The sequence below is a fragment of the Notolepis coatsorum genome (assembly GCF_963971535.1).
Source record: "Notolepis coatsorum genome assembly, chromosome: 6".
Classification (NCBI taxonomy): Eukaryota; Metazoa; Chordata; class Actinopteri; order Aulopiformes; family Paralepididae; genus Notolepis; species Notolepis coatsorum.
Genome location: NC_140170.1, coordinates 67,867,183 through 67,891,229, shown reverse-complemented (window position 1 = coordinate 67,891,229; position 24,047 = coordinate 67,867,183). Strand labels below are relative to the sequence as shown.

General features: G+C 46.8%; 1 protein-coding gene across 1 annotated transcript in view; it reads left to right on the top strand.

Annotated features, from left to right (window-relative positions):
* LOC311229533 (inositol 1,4,5-trisphosphate-gated calcium channel ITPR1-like) overlaps positions 1–24,047 on the top strand; it is a 323,615-nt gene that overhangs the window by 252,677 nt on the left and 46,891 nt on the right. Inside the window, 2 exon segments of the mRNA XM_084315609.1 lie at positions 19,766–19,955; positions 21,558–21,653. Of these exon segments, the coding sequence (XP_084171735.1) occupies positions 19,766–19,955; positions 21,558–21,653 (286 nt within the window).

Below are 24,047 nucleotides of genomic sequence, written 5' to 3'. Positions count from 1 at the left end.
TGACTGGTCGATAATCATGACGACTGTTCCTTCTGTCAAATTGTCTCTCTCTTTTACCCACTTCTGGCGGGTCTGTAGAGACGGTAGGTAGTGGAGTAGGAAGCTGTTCCAAAACTTGTCAGCCAGTACTTGACTGTACCTCCACATTCTTCGGCCGTTCGCTTATTCAGGCCTGTACATTGTCTGGGGTAGCGCGGGGTCCAGCCGCCCCATCAAGAGTGTGTTGGGGGTGACTGGGTCGACATCTGCTACATCACTTGAGACGTAACCGAGGGGCTTTGAGTTCAATACTCCCTCGATCTCCGTGAGGACTGTCATTAGGACTTCTTCCGCCACGGTCTGGGCCCCAAGCACGGCGTACAGGGCTGTCTTTATGGAACGTACTTCTCGTTCCCAGGTTCCACCGAAGTGAGGTGCGTTCGGGGGATTAAACTGGAAGTCAATCTGGGATGGAGCGAGGTGGGTCTTAAGTTCTGGGCCCATAGCTTGGAAGCTCTCTCTCAGCTCTCTTTCTCCGCCTTTGAAGTTTGTCCCGTGATCAGACAACAATGTAGACGGTTTTCCTTTCCGTGATGTGAATCTTCGGAAGGCCATAAGGAATGAGTCTGTGCTCATGGTTGGGAGGAGTTCGATATGTATCGCTCTGGTGGTCATGCATTTGAATACAATACCCCACCGCTTCTCGGTTCCTCTTCCTCTCTTTATATACAGCGGGCCAAAACAGTCCATACCGGTGGAGTGAAAAGGCTTGTCGCCGAGTCGGAGGCGACAGGGAGGTAGGTCAGCCATCCGGGGTATACTGGGCTGCGCGCGCCACTTACGGCAGTCTAGACAGGTTCGCTGGAAGCGCCGCACTGCTTCTCTCCCTTGCAGTATCCAATAACGACGTCTGATCTCCGCGAAGACTCTCTCTGCCCCTGCGTGGTGCACATCCTCGTCGTATTTCTTTATGATCAGCTCTGTGACCTTATGTCGGCTGTTCAAGACTATCGGGTACTTAACGTCATCCGGTAGGTCTGGGGCTCTCCGCAGACGACCACCCACTCTGATGAGATTATGGGCGTCGCTCTCGGGGGCTAGGTGGAGCAGTCTGCTATCTGATGGGACGGGCTTTGCTCCCTGTAGACAGGCTAGCTCATCGGGGAACGAGTCTCTCTGGGCTCGTTGTAGTAGAAGGAGTTCTGCTTCTTCGTAGTCAGCTGCTGAGATGTCAGTTGTGGGCTGAACCTCTGGGTGGTGCCACAGAAATGTCTTTAGCTGCGCACTCTCTAGGGTGAGGCAATCGTCTAGAACCGGGTCTGTGGGGACGAGTGTGTGTGTCAACCCACAGAACATAGGTTTCTTGTTCTCTGCCTCCTCTTTACTCGCCTCCCGTGGGGTGGGTGTAGGCCACTCTTCTTCGGGGAGCTTGAGGAACTCTGGCCCGTCACTGTAGAGGTTGTGACGGGTGAGGTCATCCAGGGACATTCCCCGGGTGATGACGTCAGCTGGGTTGTGTTTGGTGTCCACATACCTCCAGCTGGTTACTTCTGTTAACTCTTGAATCTCGGTGATTCTGACTCCCACGAAGACCTTGTATCTGCACGAATCAGACCGGATCCATGTGAGTACGGTCGTGGAGTCTGACCACAAGATTGTTCTTTGCACCGGGATGGTGAGTTCACGTTGGATTAACCTGGCGAGCTGCGCTCCTGCTAGGGCTGCGCAGAGCTCTAGACGCGGGATAGATTGTTGCTTGCGTGGGGCTATTCTTGAGCGAGCCAGGATGAAAGCAGTATGTATTTCTCCTCCCTCCTCTCGGGCACGCAAGTAAGCCACAGAACCGTAGGCTACTTCGGAGGCGTCGCTGAATACGTGCAGGTCGATCTTGCATGTCTCTGGCCTCACTGTGGGTGGGAAGTAGCTGCGGCGTATATTAACAACTGGGAGTGAGCGGAGTTCCGTCTCCCACTCTCTCCATGTGGATGCAAGGTGTTCGGGTATGGGATCGTCCCAGCCCTGGTCTTTGTCCCATAGCGCTCTTACAATCATCTTTGCCCTGGTGGTGTAAGGTAGAATACATCCCAACGGGTCATATTGTCTGGCGAGTGTTCTGTATACACTCCGTCTGGTGGTCGGTATTGCCATCGACCTTCCCTGCTCCTTGGTCAGGGGTTTGTGTCTATAATGGAGCGAGTCTGTTTCGAAGCGCCAGACTAGTCCTAGTGTCATTTCTTGGGCTTCTCCTGGGATGGTCGCCATCCAGGTGTCGCTGCTCGCGGCCTTGTCCTCGGGGGAGAGGCTGCGCAGTACTTGCGGGTCGCTGCTGGCCCACTGCCTGAGATCAAAGCCGCCTTTGATCAGGGAGGCGCGGAGCTTGAGTAGGAGAGCCTCGGCTTCTTCTGGCGTCGAGACTCTTTGTAAACAGTTGTCCACGTAGAAACTATTTGTCACACTTTGTTGGACCTCTTCATCTGCTGCTGGGTCCTCTGCGACCTCTGGGTTGAGGTTGCGCAATACTGGGGGGTCGCTGCTGGCCCGCTGCCGGAGATCAAAGCCGTCTTTGATCAGGGAGGCGCGGAGCAGCGCACGACGTCGCCAGTCAATTTTCTTTATGTGTCCCGCTGTGATTCGCTTGTTAATCTCAGCGCGGTACACAGCCTCTTGAGCGGGGTCTTTGGCTAGGCGCCGCTCTGTGTTCAATAGATACCGCTCCGTCGCCTCTTTTGTAGCGCGAAAGGTGGGCATTCCCTCTCGCCTCAGGAGTGGAGTTGCGTATCTCATCACTCCGTTGACGTTGACTCTCTTTGTCCCGTGCTCGAGGAGGGCCATAGCGTAGATATCTTCCTTAGAGCGAATGTCTTTCTTTTCGTTCTTAAAGGGCATTGTCTCTAGTGTCCATAGCCTCTCGACATGCTGCAGGAGTGTGGTGTCTTCTTCTGTCGCTCCGGAGTGGAGGCAGCTAGTGGCTGCTGTTCGGTTGAGAGACTTGGCGAGGGGGCCTTGTAATGTCCATCCTAGGTGGGTCTCGACTGCTGCAGGACAACCTCTGGATCCTGTATGGACCCGGTCTATCGGGACTATGAGGTCTGCATGGTCGGAGCCTATCAGCAGGGTCGGGGTGGCACCGTCTATGAGCGGGATAGGGAGTTGACGCAGGTGCACATATTTATCCATCAGCTTGGCGATGGGGTAGGTGTACTGCGATAGTCCTATTTCTTGGCTGGTGAAAGCATTAGTAATCCTATACCGTCTCTCGGGCTGCCCGCTTGCTGCGATAGTGAAGGAGACATTCTCGCCCTTTATCGTCTTTAGATCTCTTCTTATTGTCCGAATCGTCATCTGGTTCTCGCTCCCCCGCAGCCCCAGCTGGGCCGCAGCGGACGCGAGGAGAAGGGTCTTCTCTGACCCGTCGTCAAGGACGGCGTAAGTGTCCATGACCTTATCTTGGTAACTCAGTGTTACACGGACCACCTTTAAGAGCACCTGGGCGCCGCTGCTGCTAGCGGGGTCAATGTACATAACACTTGCCTTTGTGCTGCTGGATGGTGCAGGCTTTCTTTTGTTACTGTCGTGTAGGACATCTAGATGGGCTCCGTCACACCGACTACACCTCTTCTTGAGGCGGCACTCGGCTGCCATGTGACTGCGCGCACATCGGTAACAGCGCCTGTTGGACTTTATCCAGTGACTCACTTCTTCAGCGGTCATCTTCTTGAACTGGTCACATTGTGACAACCAGTGTTCCTTCTCGCAGTACGGGCACACCATCTTCCACTTCTCTTTCATCGAGGGGGTACTGTGGTTCTTGCTGCTCGGTACTGATTCTGATTGGTGCATGACAGTCACCGATCTTCGGCCATCGTTTACTCTCCTAGGTCCCTCTCTGGAGCTGGGTGTGCTCCGCACGAACGTATCCAGCCGTAGGCTGCTGACTTCTCTCGCCAGGAAATCGGCTAGGTCTAGGAGGGATGGCTCGGGACCGTTAGGATCACGGTGGTCTCTTTGCCGCCTGAAGCGCTCCTGTCGGGCGGGCGGCAGCTTCTCTAAAATCCTCTCGACGTTCGAGTTTGCGTATAGTTCGTGCATACCCTTTTCTCGTTGCGCCCCCAGCATCCCTACCAGGGATTGTACTTTGATAGACAGGTCGTCTAGTGAGCGATTGTCTGTTGCTGGGGGTAGGCGGTCAATATGCCTTATCTCTTGTATTACGTAATCCCATATACGTCCATATCTTTGGTCTAGTGCTGCTAGAGCCGCGGTGTATGGGGTAGTAGAGGTGGCATAGGCCAGCGCTATGTTGTGCGCTCTGGGTACTTTCAGGTGCTTCAATAGAATCGCATACTTGTGGCGTTCATCAGCTACATCCACCATCATTGTCTCTAAGCACATCCGTAGCTCCGTGTACTGTGCTCGGTTCTCATGGGTGAAGTCTGGAAACGTCGGTGTGCCAATGTATGACGCCGTGGATGGCTGGCACATCGGTGAGCGTTGGAAGAGAGGCCTCCTGGGCGAGTCTCCTCTTACGCCTCTCGGTGGGCTGGTACTGGCGGGGTACCATGGCCCGCTGGTCCAGGTGCTATTCCTCGGGACTGGTCGTGCGTCATGCTCACCCGTGAATCGAGTCGGGGGTCTGTAGCGCAGAGCCGCGGGGGTATAGCCTGGGCTGTACTGGACCTCCTGGTCCTGTGGAGTAATGTGTTGCTGTCGGGCTTGACTCTCCTCTTCTCCCTCTTCTTCCTCTGCCAGGTCTTCTAGATCCTGTAGTCGTCTATTTAGCCTCTCCGCGGTGTCCGCTGTTCCTTCCTTGTAGCTGGGTCTCACTTGGACCGGTCGGGGAAGGAGTTCGGAGGGGGGTGTGGGCTCTCTCTGGCGGTCGGGTTCAAGGTCGCCTGCTCGGTCAGGGGAGGGTGCCCTTGACACGTGTCTTGACGAGGCCCTGGAACCCCTTGTGGAGGGAGGGGGTGTTGCCCTGGTGATCAGCTGCTCCATTAGCTGCGCTTGTAGTCTGTCGCGCTCGGCTTGTAGTCTGTCGCGCTCGCCTTGTAGTCTGTCGCGCTTGGCGTCGCGCTTGGTGAGATCTGCTTCTCTTTGGGCACCGGCAGCGGCACGCTGGGTGTCGGCCCGGTCTCTTGCCATATTCTCTTCCGTCTGAAGGCATCTCAGCTCCAGAAGTATGTGCTCTTCTTCGCTCCGTTGCTGCGCTTGGAGTTGTTCGCGCTCGCTAAGCGTCTGTGCTTGGAGTCGATCGCGTTCACCCTGAAGTCGATCGCATTCACCCTGAAGTCGATCGCGTTCGGTAGAGGCTGTCAGGGTGGCGAGGAACGCCTGTGACAGCATCCTCTCCGCCTCGCTGGGGGAAGACGCTTGTTGAGGTGAGCCGCTCCTGGCAGTACCGGTCGGGGATGCGTTCCCCTGCGGGGAGTCCTGGAGTTCTATCTCCTCGGCGCTCTCCTCATCTTGTTCCGTGCAGAGTTCCATCTCTGAAGGGTTGTCTTCCTCCCGGAGCTCTTGGGGGACTACTTCTTCGGTCTTGGCGGGGGGTAAAGTCGTGTCAGTTCCCTCCTGGTCCCCACCGTGAGCTTGGTCAGTTACATTAGAACCCACTAGGGCCTCTGTGGTCGGGGTATCCTGGTTGATAGGGTCGGACATAATTTTACTTTCTACTTTTACCGCGTTTACCGTTTGTAGAAGGCTAGGTAGTATACTGGCAGCGTAATCCTCTAAGTACTGAGGTGGCTGTCGTCTACGCTGCGGGCGTTCTACTTTAGGAGGACCGTTTCGTGGAGTGTTCATCATAGGCCATTTCAATATTAATACCACTATATTAATATTACACTGATTACCCTCCGGCTCGAAGGACCAATTGTAACTGAGGGGTACAATTCCCTGACTGTATTGATAAGTATGGTATCATTAAACCACTACCGCTTTATGTACTTTAACTACTGGCCATACAGTACACAATATCTAAATATGATGAACACTTTCCCACCATGAAACCAGGTCCACACAAAGGTAATAATCAAATATTTAATATATAGCAAAAGGTACATATAATATTCACCATTACATTTATGATTTGAATGCTCTTGTAAGGCAAATGAGTACTCGTAGGCAAATCAACACTGAATGTCCAATCTCTGGTTACGCAGGAAGCAAGTATGCAACCTGGCTCTTAGGGAATTATATCTATGGTCACTTAATGATTATAGCTGGATATACTGTAGGGGTCCTCCCGGTTGTAGGCCGGTAAGGGGGGTAGGAGAGCCGTCGGCCGTATCCCGTCTGGTCAACGATGTCTAGAGAGACTTCACGTACAGAAGACAGTGCAGTAGAATCTTGATCCACAGATGAATACACCTTGGCTCTCTTGTAGGCTGTAGCTGTAGCTGTAGCTCCACAGTGAAGAAGAAGCGAGGCGACCTCAGTCTGGTCTGAGTGCCGTCTCACCTTGACTCCTTTCGGGGTAGATCCAACACTCACCGGTGTTGGCGATTATCTGCTCCACAAATCAAAGTACCAAAGCAAATATATATTCCATGCCGCATAGGGCTCAGCAGTCGTCGGGTAGGTAATCCAATGTACAGGTCCACTCGGTCCTCGCCTAGAACTCCTCGGATGAAAGCACCACGTGTGGTCTGCCCAACCTGGTTAAGACTCTAGATAACACGAGGAAGCGATGGGGGTGCTGCTCACTTTAGAACTCTAACCGCACGATGCACCATACATAATAGACTATTATTACTTAATAGAAATACGGTGCCAAACTCTGGCAATTCAGCTATTAATTCGCACGAGGTCTCACTGCTATTCTAAGGCCAAACAGGCCATACTACACCGCACGCGGTATCGTGGGGTGAGGCTTCACGTTCTGTTACTTAGTTGGGTAGAAGGGTAAAGGACTAAGAGGAATTCTACATTTCTTGCGCCATATTTATATGCACGGTGGACAAATAGTGCCACTCTGCTTTCGGTAGCCGTATTCCTGCGCGGAGCCGGGGCTAGTAAGGGCATGTCTCGTCGGTACCTTTGAACTTGAACGCCAGGGGCTGGTCCCTGGCGCCTGGTCCTTTTGTCCAATAAGAGAATGAACTATTATGGGCTGTAGTAGAATAAAGGAATATTCCGTGTATATGTACAAGGAATATACAAGGGATATCAAACGATATACAAATACTATTCAATATATATCCATAAATAAATATATATATTCGGTTTAATCTGATCCTTCACAACAATACTGTTTCCTGTATGATAAGACCAACCCACCTTATCGCACAGGAAACAGTAGTGAGTACCATAGCGATCACCAGTAATAAATCTAAGGGCAGATTGATAGACCGTGTCTAGGGGTTTAAGAGTGGAAGGGGCAGCATTTCTATAAATGATATACTTATCATCCAACACTGATCGGAAAACTTGCAGGTTCTCAATGGCTAGTTGTACAGAATCAGCAATACAATATACAATAGTGTCATCAGCATAGATGGACTTGACAGCCACTCAAGGAAGAGACAATATCATTAATATAAATGGTGAAGAGGACAGGACCCAGAATTGATCCTTGTGGAACACCCTTTGTTTGACAGATCCACAAATAGAGCCCACAATGTTTCTTATCGTCTAAAGCGGATGCTATATTATTTGTGATTAATGTAGTAGCTGAAATAGTGCTGTGATTAGGTCTAAATCCAGATTGGTGCGGACTTAATACACAGTGACTAGAAATAAATTAGATTTTAGCTAGACATGATTTTAAACGTTTCTATCGCCTCCTTTATGTAATGGAGTTCCAGGCGTTAGGGAAGAGGCCTGTTGAGATAGAAAGATTGAATATGTGTGTTAATTGCTCTGTGATAAATGGAGCAGACGGCATTAGGAAAACAAGTATCCAATTTATACTCTTCAGTGGGAGCACCTGGAATCAATGATACACACACTAAAAATTATGTGGTCCCCAAATCAAAAAATGTCCTGAGATCTTGGTGTGTATTCTTGAAATTGGTCCTTATTTTTCACATAAACGTGCAGACACACACACATACAGCACCCCCCCCCCCGCGTGCACACACACACACACACACACACACACACACACACACACACACACACACACACACACACACACACACACACACACACACACACACACACAAACTCAATAAGGTCCAGACAGATGAAAACAATTAAAAATAAATTACCATCCAAATGTCAACGTTTGTTCCCTTAGAACATAGCTTAAGGCGTCCTCCACGGTGCATTCAAGGATAGCATTAAAAAACTGCCTTAGTTTCTGCTGTAATGGTGTTTTTGTTGTTGTTATTGTTGTCATCGAGGTGTTAAGTGGTGTATGCTAATGTCTCAGGTCTGGTTTACGGGGTGTCAAACCTCCTACATGTGCCAGGCTTTTGGGAAGTTTTCCATTCACACTGCCCCAAGTGGTGCCAGCGCAAACGCAGCACTAAATATTTCCATGTGTTCCCATCTGACGGATGGTAAAAAGTTATGAAATTCATGTCAGAACTGCGTAGTATAGAAAATTTAACCGGACTGTAATTAGTCACATCATTCAAGGAATTGGAATCCACTTCCCTCTGGTTTCATTCTCTGCCCCTCCCTTCTCTGTCAAGATTCAAGATTCAAGAGGTTTATTTATCACATACATACCAGGGCATACAGTGATTTTCATCCACAACAGGAAGAATCCCTCTGAGTGCTTTTAAAATTTTGAAGTTAAAGGGGAACTCCAACATTTTGGGAAATTAGCTATTTAACATCTTCCCTGGAGTTAGACAAGAAGATACATACCTTTTTTGTCTCTGTGCGTGCATTTTAGCTTTGGGAATAGACGCTCCGTTAGCGTAGCTTAGCTTCATCACTGGAAGTGGGGGAGGGTTTGAGCCTTACAGTGCCTTACAGTGTATTGCAAGGTCTGACATTGACCAAACTTGATATGCATGACCTTGGTGGGCTCTAGGTCAACTCCTGAAAAGGGGGTCAATGTCAGACCTTGCAATCAAAAGTTAGGGGGCACACTGAAATTATGGCAAGGGTTATTAGCCCCCTAACTTTTGATTGCAAAGTCTGACATTGACCCCCTTTTCAGGAGTTGACCTAGAGCCCACCAAGGTCATGCATATCAAGTTTGGTCAATGTCAGACCTTGCAATACACTGTAAGGCACTGTAAGGCTCAAACCCTCCCCCACTTCCAGTGATGAAGCTAAGCTACGCTAACGGAGCGTCTATTCCCAAAGCTAAAATGCACGCACAGAGACAAAAAAGGTATGTATCTTCTTGTCTAACTCCAGGGAAGATGTTAAATAAGCTAATTTCCCAAAATGTTGGAGTTTTCCTTTAAGTTAAGTTTTTATTTTTATTTAATTTTTTTTACTTCCATTTGAATTATCTTGCAAACAGAGGCCTCTTACAGGTTCCAGCTGATAGGTATGACCTGGAAACCACAATGGGTCCATAGCCTAAAGCCTTATCTAGTACAGGTCCAAAGTTGATAACAATACCACAGAAAATGAGTGTTTTACACAACTTTTTATAATGGTATGTCTATGCGTTTTTTCCAAAATGGCCACTTGGAGTCTCCAAATACAAGGTACAAGATACAAGATACAAGATACAAGATTCATGTATTGCCACACAACCAGGTTGGTGGTATTTGTGATCGGTACAGAGTGTATTGAAGCTCTACAGTACATAAAACTGGAACATTGATACATTTACCCGCCCCCTTCCCAACAATAAAAAAGAAAAATGGCCACTTGGAGACCCTATGTCTCCAAACGCTATAACTCTTGAACGCTTCAACGTACAGTCAAAATCTCCGGCTATAATGAAAGGTTACACATAGTTATACATTATTTATAATAAAATAATTAAAAAAAATATAATACCTTGAGTAGGGTATCAATCGGACGGTGACAATCTTAGCTTTCAAGCAATGTATTGGTTCATTGGCATAAAAGCATTGGATCGCCTTAAAACGAGGCCAAAGTGCCGCAAATGCAAAACGGCACCTATAGGTGCCGGTGACAGTTAAGTGGTTCAGCGCCAGAGATTAGCCGGGTCGCGTTGTAGCTATGCCACGCTTTAAAGATAGGAGTGCGTCACCTTGTTTGTAGAGCTATATCTATATTCTATATTATAGCTATGGGTACTGGACTTTCTGAGTGAAAGACCCCAGGCGGTCAGGGTGGGGGGTCAGACCTCCAACACCATCACCCTGAGCATCGGGTCCCCCCAGGGCTGTGTTCTAAGCCCCCTGCTGTACTCACTCTACACACACGATTGTGTGGCCAAGTTCAGCTCCAACTCCATAGTGAAGTTCGCAGACGACACAGTGGTGGTGGGGCTGATCTCGGACAACGACGAGAAGGCCTACCGGGAGGAGGTTGAGGTACTGGAACGTTGGTGCCAGGACAACAGCCTGCTCCTGAACATTGGTAAAACCAAGGAGCTGATCGTGGATTATAGGAGAGGACAGCAGGAGACACACACACCACTGATGATTAACGGGGCTACCGTGGACAGGGTGAGCAGCTTCAAGTACCTGGGGGTCCACATCTCAGAGGATCTGACATGGTCAACTCACATAGACACAGTAGTAAAGAAAGCGAAGCAGCGCCTCTACCACCTGAGACAGTTAAGGAAGTTCAGAGTATCGGGGAAGATACTCCAGTCCTTCTACTCAGGAGCTGTAGAGAGCATCTTGACCGGAAACATCACTGCCTGGTATGGGAACAGCACGGCACAGGACAAGAAGGCCCTACAGAGAGTGGTGCGCTCAGCCGAGCGTACCACAGGTATTGCCCTACCTCCCCTGTAGGCTCTATACAACAAGAGGTGCAAATCCAGAGCCTGCAGGATAATGAAAGACCCCCACCACCCCAATAACAGCCTGTTCCAGCTGCTGAGGTCAGGCAGACGCCTGCGAACCCCAGCTACTAGGACGGAGAGGCTTAGGCTAAGCTTCTTCCCCCAGGCCATCAGAGCCTTGAACAATGAACATTGAGAGACACAGAAACTGAACTATCCACACACAAGCACACACAAGCACACACACGACACGCACGCTGAGCACGCTCACACACTAGCAGCCACTTTAACACTCATGCCGCACACACGCACACTTATGGCCAGAGGAAAGGCCACTTTAAATTAGTAAAACAACAGGAACAGTGTATTGCACTACTAAAGCTACCTAGCATGTCCTATATGCTCTGTAAATACTATGTACAGATACCGAGATGGCACACCATGTTACCTGTTTATTGCACTGTTGTTTTTATTGGATTCTATTATATGTTGTACGTACCACTGTATTTTTATTGGATTCTATTATATGTTGTACCACTGTATTGCACATCGTCGCGGGCAAGACCAGCCGCATTTCATTGTATACCTGTATGCCGTGACAATTAAAACTCTTGACTTGACTTGACTTGACTTGATACTATGGTCATTTGACAGTGACTTTCTTCCGTCGAACATGCAAAAAAGAGATTTTTTCATGCATACGTTCGTGCGTTATCCCGTGGTGAATATAAGTATAGTTTAGGAGTGATCCGGGATAATTCATGAAACGCTGAGTTATAGGGCGCTACGTGTATTCTACTATAAGTATTGACGTTTCTTGCCTGGACACGCTACTATTTCCAAATCAAATGTATATAATAGGTATTATGTTTCATCATGAATGCATGAAAGGGGGGGATGGATGGATATGAAAACATTGTTGGATCAAGATAAAATTGATGTCAGATAGTCCTTACCTTTGGTCGGGGGTATTCCAAAAAGAATATTCCAATTGTCTGATCGCGATTTCCAGTATTGGTGTCCATCTGGTCCCGGACATAATTCGGCACAACTTATGGACAGAGTGTGCTAGATGCGCTTCAAAGTGGTCGGATGAAGCGACTTACTCGGCCCGTCTAAATATAGCGCCCGGAGACATTTGAGTGTAACACATGGTCCAGGGTTTACTGCACTCTCGATACTGCCACCTGGCAGGATCTGGCCGGTACTGCACCCTCGGGGTCCCAGTATGCCTTTTAACGGCAACATACAGGTCTGTGACATTGAATAGAATATTAAAATTGGAAGAAATTTTTTTTAACTCGTTATTGGCGCTCAGCGGTTGGCAGCCAATAATGAGTAAACTCGTTATTGGCGCAGAAAGTGTTCAAGATTACGGGGAAATGTGCTTACCGTCTTCTCCAGAGTCAGACAAGAAGATGGATACAAATTTCCTCTCTGCGTGTTCAGTAGAAAGCTATCCAGCTGCAAGCTAAGTCTAGCTTAGCACAAATGAATGGAAGCGGATAAGGACCACTAGCCTAGCTTAAAACTGGGGACACACGCGAGGGCTTCCGGTATGAGAGCAGACGGGGAAAGAGCTCCTGGTCAAATGAGTGAAAAAACGGATAAAAAAAGACCCGAAAAGTAATTAAAAAGGAAAATGCTCACGAGAAGTAAGGAAGAGACAACGATTGTGAAGGAAATAGAAATGGAGAACATACGAGAAGGAGAGAATCCGAAGAAACAGAATCCCCGGAGCGAAGCCGAGAAAAGCCAGGCGAAAGAAGGGGGAGGTACCGCCGAAGCAGACACAGGAATGCCAGGATGGGCTGTGAACATGCAGGCCGGGATACTGGAGAACATAACAGCGGCGATAAAACTGAACACGGACACGATAAGGAATGATATTGGGAAGCTACGGGAGGAATTGAGGAAGGAACAGGAGGACTTCAGAGGTGAAATGAATACAGAAATCAAAAGGGTGGAGGAGAAGATGGCGGAACAGAACAGAAACGTGACCGAGTTACAGACTAGGACGGCTCACGCGGAGGAATGGAACACGGAGATACACGAGGTATTAACATGTGTGATTCAGAAACAAGAACAGATGGAGACAAAGATGTCGGACATGGAGGGGAGGTCACGGAGAAATAACATCAGAATATGGGGACTGAAAGAAGGAGTCGAAGGGGAATCGGTGACCCTATATGTGGAAAAGCTTATCAAAGAACAAATGAAGGAAACGGGACTGGAAAAAATGGAGATACAGAGGGCCCACAGGGCGTTGGCTCCGAGACCACAACCGGACAGACCTCCGAGGGCGGTGATTATTAACTTTCTGAGATTCGAGGTTAAGGAATTGGTACTCAGAACCGCGTGGACCAAGAAGGTTGAAATCGAAGGGAAAAGACTATCATTTGATCACGACTACTCGACAGCGGTAGCGATAACACGCAGGTCCTACGCGGGACTGAAGAAAACCCTGAAAGAAAACGGAATGAGATTCCAGTCACCCATGACCTCGCTAAGGATTCACTGGGAGGAAGGAGCGGCGATGTACGCGACGGCACGAGAAGCGGAGCGAGAGATGAGACGGCGAGGGATGAGGATGGCGGAGGACGGAGAAGGAAGGAGGCGGGAGGAACAGACGCGGAGCCTGCAGCAGAGATTGGAAGGAGCCCGCAGGTGGATCAGAGTGGAAGACCGAAACCGGAGGGAGGAGAGAGGAGAAGGCGGAGGTGAAACGTGACGGAGCGAGGACAGAGACGGATGAGGAGGTCAGACGGAGAGGAGGCGGGAGGAGACGAACGGATGAGTACACGCACAAGAGATTGAAAAAACTATTCAAATAGAGACAAAGTATAGAAACTGAAATAACATATGCATAAGCACACATTCCCAGGTAGAGGCAGGATATAGAAATGAACGTAACGTATACATGGACACATAATACACAAGCTGATGGAGGAAATAAATGGAAATATAACTAGGTTTGATAGGCGAGACACAGACCATACTGAAACAGATACATAGAAACACGCTGTGAGTAACACAGTTGGGAGGGATTAAGGGGATAAATGGACATCACATAGAAAATAGAGGAGAGATAAAGAAAATAATAAGGGGTACACGGGAGACACCGCACACGGGTATGGGAGGAAGGAGGGACAATGAAACATATGAGTCACATTGAGAGGGACCAAGAAAAGAGGGTCTTTGATCAAAAGGAAGGACAGAGCGCTTTTGACCAGGAGCTCGAAAGCAAAAAAAAAAACAGTAAGAAAGCTGGACAAATATGACGAGCGATTGGGGGCAAGGGTTTCAAACCCCCAAGCCGTCAGGAGGGGGCCCCTCGCTAGGAGGGCAATTACCCCTCACCCACCAGCAGGGGACAGGGGGGGACACAGGGACCCCCCGAACGCCTTGGGAGCACTTTATGTAAAGTTTATGTTTTTTATTTATGTTAATCATTATATGTATTCGGTGAAGAGAGCGGAGGCTCCAACCGGAGGGGGGAATGAGTGTGACATGGGGGGGACTGACAGACGAAAGAAGAAGAAAGATGACAAGGGTTAAAGGTATAAAAATGATGTCGTTAAACGTTAATGGAATGAATAATGCGATAAAAAGGGGCAGAGTGATGTTGAAATGTAAAAAAAGTGAGATGGAAGTGATTTTTCTGCAGGAGACACATTTGGTAGCACAGGGTCATGAGAAACTGAAGAGATTTGGATATGAAAATGCATACTATAGTTCCTTTGAACAAAACCCGAGGAGAGGAGTAATCACGTTAATCAAAAACACAGTCAAATTTGAATTGATCAAGGAAGTAAGAGACAAGGAGGGAAGGTTTGTTTTGGTGAAGGGGAAAATGGAGGGCCAAATGGTTACGTTAGTAAATGTTTATGCACCCCCAGAGAGTGAGAGGGATCTATATGAAACCATTTTTGACATGATAGTGATGGAACTAGAAGGGATATTGATATGTACGGGAGATTTTAACGTAGTACTGAATCACGACCTAGACACCACGAGTACTAGAAAAGGACGGGCGCCCATCAGTAGATATATGAATATTCAGATGACGGAAATGGGAATTACAGACGTTTGGAGGGAGATGCACGCCATGGACAGGGAATACACACATTACTCACACCCACACGTGACGTATGCGAGAATAGACTACTTTTTGATGACGACGGGGGACAGTTACAGGGCACGGGAGAGCAGTATAGGAGTGGCGGACATATCGGATCACAGTGCCATATATCTGACAGTAGATCTAGAAGGGAGACGGAGGAACACGATTTGGAGACTAAATGTAGGAATATTAAATAACAAAGGGGTGGTGAGTCAGATCAAGGAGGAGATAGCCAGATATAAGGAAGAAAATGACAACGGGGCGGTAGACCCGAACATTCTATGGGACACACTGAAGGTAGTGATAAGGGGGAAATTGATGGAAAAAACAGCAATGCTGAAGAAGGCCAGAACGGAGACATATCACAATCTGATAGGGAAGCTAAAGAAGCTAGAGGGGAGACACCAGATATCAAAAGAACAGGAAACGCTCGGAGAAATCAAAGAAGTAAAGGCCAGGATAAATAGGGAATTATTGACGGAAATAGAAAAGAAAGCGAGGTTCATGAAACAAACGTACTATGAAGGGGGACCAAAAGCGACCAGACTGTTGGCTAGGAGAATTAGAACGCAACAGAAGTTGAACACGATACACACTATAAGGGATACAAAGACTAATGAAATATTGAGGGACCCAGCTGAAATAGAGAGGACATTTAGAGAATACTATGAGAAATTATACACACAGCCAAAAGCAGCGGGAGAAGAGGAAATAGAAACATATCTGGAGAAGCTAGAGTTACCATCGATAGGGAAAGAACAGAATGAAGAGTTAAATAAAATAATTACGGAACAAGAACTGGAAGATGCAATTAGTAGAGCTAAAAACAACAAGTCTCCGGGGAGCGACGGATTCCCATCGGAATTCTACAAGACATTTAGAACTGAATTAGCACCCATGTTAGGGGCGGCGTTCAGACACACGATGGAAGAGGGGAAAATGCCCCCCCTCGTGGAAGGAAGCCATAATCACCACGATACCGAAGGAAGGGAAGGATAGGGAATTATGTAGTAGTTTCAGACCTGTGTCCATACTCAACGTAGATTACAAGATGTATACATCGATAATATCAAAAATATTTGAGACGTTTATGCCAGACATTATAGATGAAGATCAAACTGGATTTATTAAAGGGAGACAGACACAGGACAACGTGAGAAAGACATTACACATAGTAGAGGAGATACAAAAACAAGGGGGTAGCGCGGTACTGATTAGCCTAGATGCAGAAAAAGCGTTCGACAGTGTGAGCTGGAAATTTTTATATAAAACATTGATGAGGTTCGGACTGAACGGGAGGGCGATGAAGATGATCAAGGCGCTATATCAAGAGCCGACAGCGAGGGTTAAGGTGAATGGCAGCTTGACGGATAGAATCAGATTAGAGAGGGCTACCAGACAGGGATGTTGTCTCTCACCGACGCTCTTCGCCGTTTTCATAGAACCACTGGCACAACTGATCAGGCAGACCGAGGACATCAAGGGAGTAAGGATAAAGGGAACGGAATATAAACTAGGCTTATTTGCAGACGACGTGATAGTATACATGAGGCAACCAGAAAAGAGCTTCCCGGCACTGATGGATCTACTGAAGGAATATGGCCACTACTCAGGATACAAACTAAACGTGACAAAGACACAGACCTTAGCATGGAACTATTCTCCAACGACGGAAATTAGAGAACAGTACGGGATAAGATGGGACATGGACAAGATTAAATACTTAGGGGTGAACATCACGAGAGGGGTGGAGAAACTGTTTGAGGCGAATTATACACAGATAAATCAGAACATCAAGAGAGACCTAGAGAGATGGACAGTAATGCCCTTGGACTTCAATTCAAGAATAGAGGTCATTAAAATGAACATACTATCAAGGTTACTGTACCTATTCCAGTCACTACCGATACAAATACCACAGAATCAATTCAGGGAGTGGGACAGACTGATATCGAGGTTCATATGGGCGGGGAGAAGACCACGGGTCAGATATAAAACACTACAACTACCAAAGGAAGAGGGAGGGATGGCAGTACCCAGCCTACAAGATTATTACTATGCAGCACAACTGAGAGCAGTGACGTGCTGGTGTAACGACAGATATGAGGCAAGATGGAAAGACATTGAAAAAGAAGGGGAGGGATACAAGGTACAAGCTCTGGTGGGGGATAGGGAACTATTTAAAGAAAAAGAGGGACTATTAGATCCAATCACCAAATGCACCTTGACCATATGGAACAGAGTAGTAAAAACACACAAATTGGAGAAGCAGTCAGGGGTCCTGAGATGGGTAGCACATGACAAGAGATTCAAACCAGGGAGGTTAGACCATGGATTCAGAAGGTGGGAGAGGGGGGGGGGCAACAGCAATATGCAAAATGATAGAGAAGGGAGAAATGCAGACACTACAAAAATTAAAGGAGAAATTTGGACTAGAAAACAGGGACCACTTCAGATATCTACAGGTTAGAGACTACTACAACAAAGAAATAAGGGGGGCCAAAGACGAGGAACAGAATGGAATAATAAAGATGATAGTATGGGCATACGAAGGGGGGCAAGGAAGAGTAATATCAGCAATATACCGGGCTATAATGACCAGCAAGGGACACACGACCGATTACATAAGGGAGAAATGGGAGAGAGAGCTAGAGATAGAAATAACAGGGAAGGAATGGGGGAACATATGCGAGGTACAACATTCAACAACAGGATCGAGAATATGGAAAGAATTTGGATGGAAAAACATAATCAGATTCTTTATAACCCCAGAGCTGAAGGGAAAATATGCACCAACACAAAAAGCATGCTGGAGGATGTGTGGGAAGGAGGGGGCAAATCACACGCACATATTCTGGGGATGTCAGAAGCTGAAGGGGTATTGGGAGGAGATAGGGGAAGCAATGATCAGAATATTAGGATACGGGATACCACAAACAGGACTGGTGCTTTACTTAGGAGACCTGACACACGAGGGAATACAAGGGGGGGACAAATATTTAATAAAGATAATGTTGATAGCGGCCAGAAAAGCAATAACGAGACTGTGGTATAAGGAAGACCCACTGACAATAGCAAAATGGGTAGGAATAGTGGAAGAAATACAGGATATGGAAAGGATAACACACATGCTGAGGTTACAGGAAGAGAAATTTGGGGAAAGATGGGGAAAGTGGGAGGATTATAAAAGGAACGAGAACGACATCACAGAGGAAGAACCAAATGCAACACAAGAGAGCGAAGGGTAAAGGAGGAAAGATGTTCAAGCAGGGTCTATGAACCCATGTCACACACCTGTACTTTAGTTAATATTATCTATTTTGTTTTTGGGATATTACAAGTGCTGAATGCTTTTATACCTTATTATTTATGTCTGTTTAACGGTGTGATATTAAATATTCAGGGATGACGTGGTTTGTGTATGGGTGAAACAAAAGGCAAAGTGAAAGTTAATAAACAAGAGAAAAAAAAAGAAAGGACGAAGGAGAAGGGAAGAAAGAAACTCAAGGAGGGTCTCTGGACCCAGATCACACATACAAACCTTAGTCAGCATTTATTGTCTTTGAGTAGGAATGACCTGTTTATGCCTGTTTAAGGGAGATACACAATCAGCCTTTGTATCAAATACCTAGAAAACAACAGTAGGGGAACCAGACAACTAACCATGTGATACCCATGTAAATATTTATGTGCACTGTTTTTTCTTTTTGTTTTTATTGTGATGCTAGTCTCTTTATTTTTTATTATTTACTTTTTGTAAGTGCTGTCTGTCTAAATAACTGTTAATAAAAAATTTAAGTTTAAAAAAAAAAAAAAAAACTCTGGGAGAGGTGTTTTTGGCCTAGGCTAGGCTGGACTAGCCGGTCCGTATCCGCTTCCATTCGTTTGTGCTAAGCTAGGCTAACTTGCAGCTGGATAGCCTGTTTATTCCTTTAATAATTCCAAGGTCACCTCCGTTCCACGGCAGTAACGCGGGTCGTTACTGCTTGGACAAGGTGCTTGGAAAGTCCTTGAAATTCAAATCGACCATCCACATTAAGGGTTTTGTTCATCCATGATAGAATTGTACTGAATCAAGACATTTAATTTATTTAATTTATTTATTTTAATTGTCGGAGATTGGCTTTGAGCCATAAATATTGGATCCTCTTTATTTATTATAATTTTTTGCTATAGAAAACAGCAGTTAAAAGTGAACTGTATCCTTTTTAAAATGAGAAAGTCCATGAGTTTAATTTTGCAATGTCTGTGGGAACCCTGGAGGGGAAGGGCAAAAATATAAAATGTGTTTTTTTTTTTGTAATATCTTTTCCCCCTCCTTTTTCCGTTTTTCTCCCATCCCAATGTTAGTCGTTATGCCAATTCCCAATCCCCTTCCTGGTCGTTGCGCACTCTACCCCCTACCGTCGGTCTGGGAGGGCGGAGACTATCACATGCTTCCTCCGACACATGTGTAGCCAGCCCACCGATTCTTTTCACCTGGCAGCGCAGACTCTCACTGAGAGAGTGTAACGTGTGGAAGGGTCACACTACCTCTCCCAGATCCTTCCCTCGCTGTGCAGGCGCCCCGACCAAACTGTAGGAGTCACTGTTTACAATGACCAGGACCCACCCCACCGGCTTTCCCACCCGCTGACACTGCCAATTGTGTCAGTATGGACGGCCGACCAAGCCGGAGGCACCGCAGCAGCTGGATTCGATCCCACTGGCTCTGCGGTGGTAGACAGACGCTTAGTCCGCTGCGCTACCCGGCCGCACCATTCCACTGTACCTTTGACGACTAATAAATAAATGTATAAAAAAAAAGTAACGCGGGTCGTGTCTCTCTGCAGCTCTTTGACCTGGTCTACAGGGAGGAGACGCTGCTGAACGTCATCAAGAGCGTGACACGTAACGGGCGCTCCATCGTGCTGACCGCCGTGCTGGCCCTCATCCTGGTCTACCTCTTCTCCATCGTGGGCTACATCTTCTTCAAGGACGACTTCATCCTGGAGGTCGACCGGATCCCTAACGCCACTCTGAGTGAGCCCCCCGCCCCGCCCCCAGTGTCCCCCCCCTCCTCCTCACTGGGACAGTTTAGTTTAGTTTAGTTTACTCTGTTTATTTGATCATGGACAGTGCATAATATCAATCAGCAGTTTATACATTTATAAATGAATGCAAATAAAAAACTGTAAATAGGCCAACATTAGTTTAAAACATATTCTGTACATTCACTCTCTAGGTGTCTCTCAGTGTCTCTCAGTGTCTCAATATGGACAGCGTGAAATATTATGGATTACTTCTGTTTCAAGTTTCGTTTTGTTTTATTTGTCACATATAAAGGTACATGTATGTTATAGTGAAATGCTTGGTTCTGTATGAGCCCCTGAGATTGTGCTTCATACAGTAAAGAGTGAAGGAGTAAAAGACCAAACGCTATACAAAATATCCAATGTACGAAAAAAAGCTAAATTAAAAAATCTGGTAGAAGAGGTAGTGCAAATGTGTAAGAATAATTGGTTAATAATAATTGGCTAAAATATGTTTTAAAGTGTTTAAAGTGAATGTCTAAACTTTAAGTGAGTGTGCATGGTGTGTGCAATGAATGTAGAATGGATGAATTATGTTACATATTATTATGTTATATATAACTTTATTTCACATTTTTAAACAACCAACGTTTGGAGAAATCGCATGAAAAATATATCCTGAGCTTGATCTTGACAGACAATACACTCAAATACAGATGGTGTAGGCGGTAATGTTAAATTATATTTCCCCTTGGCTAGCATAGTAGCATGCCTAATATTGAAACAATATTAATATTAAACATATTTATTCTGTTGCTTTCCTATCGTTTTTCAATGGCAGTACCTCGGCAGCCATCCATATCTCACACTGATCCATTATGTAATGTCAACGTCACTTCGTAAACGCACAGTTATGGAGTTGGAGAATTCTGTTCAACTTCGCTGCTCAAAAATACCACCCTTCTGCCAAATCCCGTGTGCGCCTTTGTGATTTAGCTCCATCGGTAGTGTGGCTGCCGTTCGTGCTGGCAAGCACAGGCCTCAATAGTCCTGTAACATAAACAAACAGAATATTGTTTTGCTACCCCCCCCCCCCCCCCCCCCCCACACACACACACACACACACATTGTGTTATCATGACCTTTTCTTTATTCATTGCGTGAGACTGTTCTATCTGAATGAGACTGCTTTACCTTTTGTGTGGGACTATCTGGTGGAGCCGTCCATATTTTAAAGTGTCAAATTAATTAATCAACACATATTGCTGTCACACATATTGCTGTGGGTAAATGTCATTGAAAAACAACCAAAGCTGGTTTGAATTTACCTTTGTAAATTGCCATAATGTATCTCACTCGTATAGTGACTGTAAAGTCAATAGATAAATGTCATATCTAAGCCCTGTCTTTTAATTTACCGCACAGCCAAGATTGAAAACCCCACATTCATTTAGCTCCCCCCCGCCCCCCTCTGTGAGACCTTCTGTTTACTTAGTAATGTCATAGTGAAATCGGGAAATTACATTCATCTCCGTCTGAGAGATTGCAGCATGATGATTCACCGTGTGGAGTGACGTGCTGACTGGCCGTCTGTCTCCCCCCCCCCCTACAGAGAGTGAGAGAGCCAGTCTGGCCAGTGAGCTGCTGTCTGCAGGGGTGTGTCAGCCTGGGAGTGAAGAGAACTGCACCACTGAGGCCCTGCAGGAAGGTAACTCCTGGTTTAGACCTGTATACTACACCAGCAGGAAGGTTTAGACCTGTATACTACACCACTGAGACCCTGCAGGAAGGTAGTTACTGGTTTAGACCTGTATACTACACCAGCAGGAAGGTTTAGACCTGTATACTACACCACTGAGGCCCTGCAGGAAGGTAGTTACTGGTTTAGACCTGTATACTACTACACCACTGAGACCCTGCAGGAAGGTAGTTACTGGTTTAGACACCTGTATACTACACCACTGAGACCCTGCAGGAAGGTAGTTACTGGTTTAGACCTGTATACTACACCACTGAGGCCCTGCAGGAAGGTAGTTACTGGTTTAGACCTGTATACTACACCACTGAGACCCTGCAGGAAGGTAGTTACTGGTTTAGACCTGTATACTACACCACTGAGACCCTGCAGGAAGGTAGTTACTGGTTTAGACCTGTATACTACACCACTGAGACCCTGCAGGAAGGTAGTTACTGGTTTAGACCTGTATACTACACCACTGAGACCCTGCAGGAAGGTAGTTACTGGTTTAGACCTGTATACTACACCACTGAGACCCTGCAGGAAGGGTAGTTACTGGTTTAGACCTGTATACTACACCACTGAGACCCTGCAGGAAGGTAGTTACTGGTTTAGACCTGTATACTACACCACTGAGGCCCTGCAGGAAGGTACCTACTGGTTTAGACCTGTATACTACACCACTGAGACCCTGCAGGAAGGTAGTTACTGGTTTAGACCTGTATACTACACCACTGAGACCCCTGCAGGAAGGTAGTTACTGGTTTAGACCTGTATACTACACCACTGAGGCCCTACAGGAAGGTACCTACTGGTTTAGACCTGTATACTACACCACTGAGACCCTGCAGGAAGGTAGTTACTGGTTTAGACCTGTATACTACACCACTGAGACCCTGCAGGAAGGTAGTTACTGGTTTAGACCTGTATACTACACCACTGAGACCCTGCAGGAAGGTAGTTACTGGTTTAGACCTGTATACTACACCACTGAGACCCTGCAGGAAGGTAGTTACTGGTTTAGACCTGTATACTACACCACTGAGACCCTGCAGGAAGGTAGTTACTGGTTTAGACCTGTATACTACACCACTGAGACCATGCAGGAAGGTAGTTACTGGTTTAGACCTGTATACTACACCACTGAGACCCTGCAGGAAGGTAGTTACTGGTTTAGACCTGTATACTACACCACTGAGACCCTGCAGGAAGGTAGTTACTGGTTTAGACCTGTATACTACACCACTGAGACCCTGCAGGAAGGTAGTTACTGGTTTAGACCTGTATACTACACCACTGAGGCCCTGCAGGAAGGTACCTACTGGTTTAGACCTGTATACTACACCACTGAGACCCTGCAGGAAGGTAGTTACTGGTTTAGACCTGTATACTACACCACTGAGACCCTGCAGGAAGGTAGTTACTGGTTTAGACCTGTATACTACACCACTGAGGCCCTACAGGAAGGTACCTACTGGTTTAGACCTGTATACTACACCACTGAGACCCTGCAGGAAGGTAGTTACTGGTTTAGACCTGTATACTACACCACTGAGACCCTGCAGGAAGGTAGTTACTGGTTTAGACCTGTATACTACACCACTGAGACCCTGCAGGAAGGTAGTTACTGGTTTAGACCTGTATACTACACCACTGAGACCCTGCAGGAAGGTAGTTACTGGTTTAGACCTGTATACTACACCACTGAGACCCTGCAGGAAGGTAGTTACTGGTTTAGACCTGTATACTACACCACTGAGACCATGCAGGAAGGTAGTTACTGGTTTAGACCTGTATACTACACCACTGAGACCCTGCAGGAAGGTAGTTACTGGTTTAGACCTGTATACTACACCACTGAGACCCTGCAGGAAGGTAGTTACTGGTTTAGACCTGTATACTACACCACTGAGACCCCTGCAGGAAGGTAGTTACTGGTTTAGACCTGTATACTACACCACTGAGACCCTGCAGGAAGGTAGTTACTGGTTTAGACCTGTATACTACACCACTGAGACCCTGCAGGAAGGTAGTTACTGGTTTAGACCTGTATACTACACCACTGAGACCCTGCAGGAAGGTAGTTACTGGTTTAGACCTGTATACTACTACACTGACTACCAGTATTAACTTCCAAATGTTTCCATTGAGAATAAGGCTTTTTTGTGTGATATTCTATCCTGTCTGTTCCCTCAGAACACAGCCTAAGGCACTCTAGCCTTAGTTTGTGCCGTGGTGTTGTTGGTGTTGTTGTTAATGAAGTTGTAATACCACTGCAGTAAATGGTAATAATCTAAATAGAAACCGTATATATACTGTATAGACTAGTTCCACACACATCCTCCCCACCGTGGGCTCTGCTGG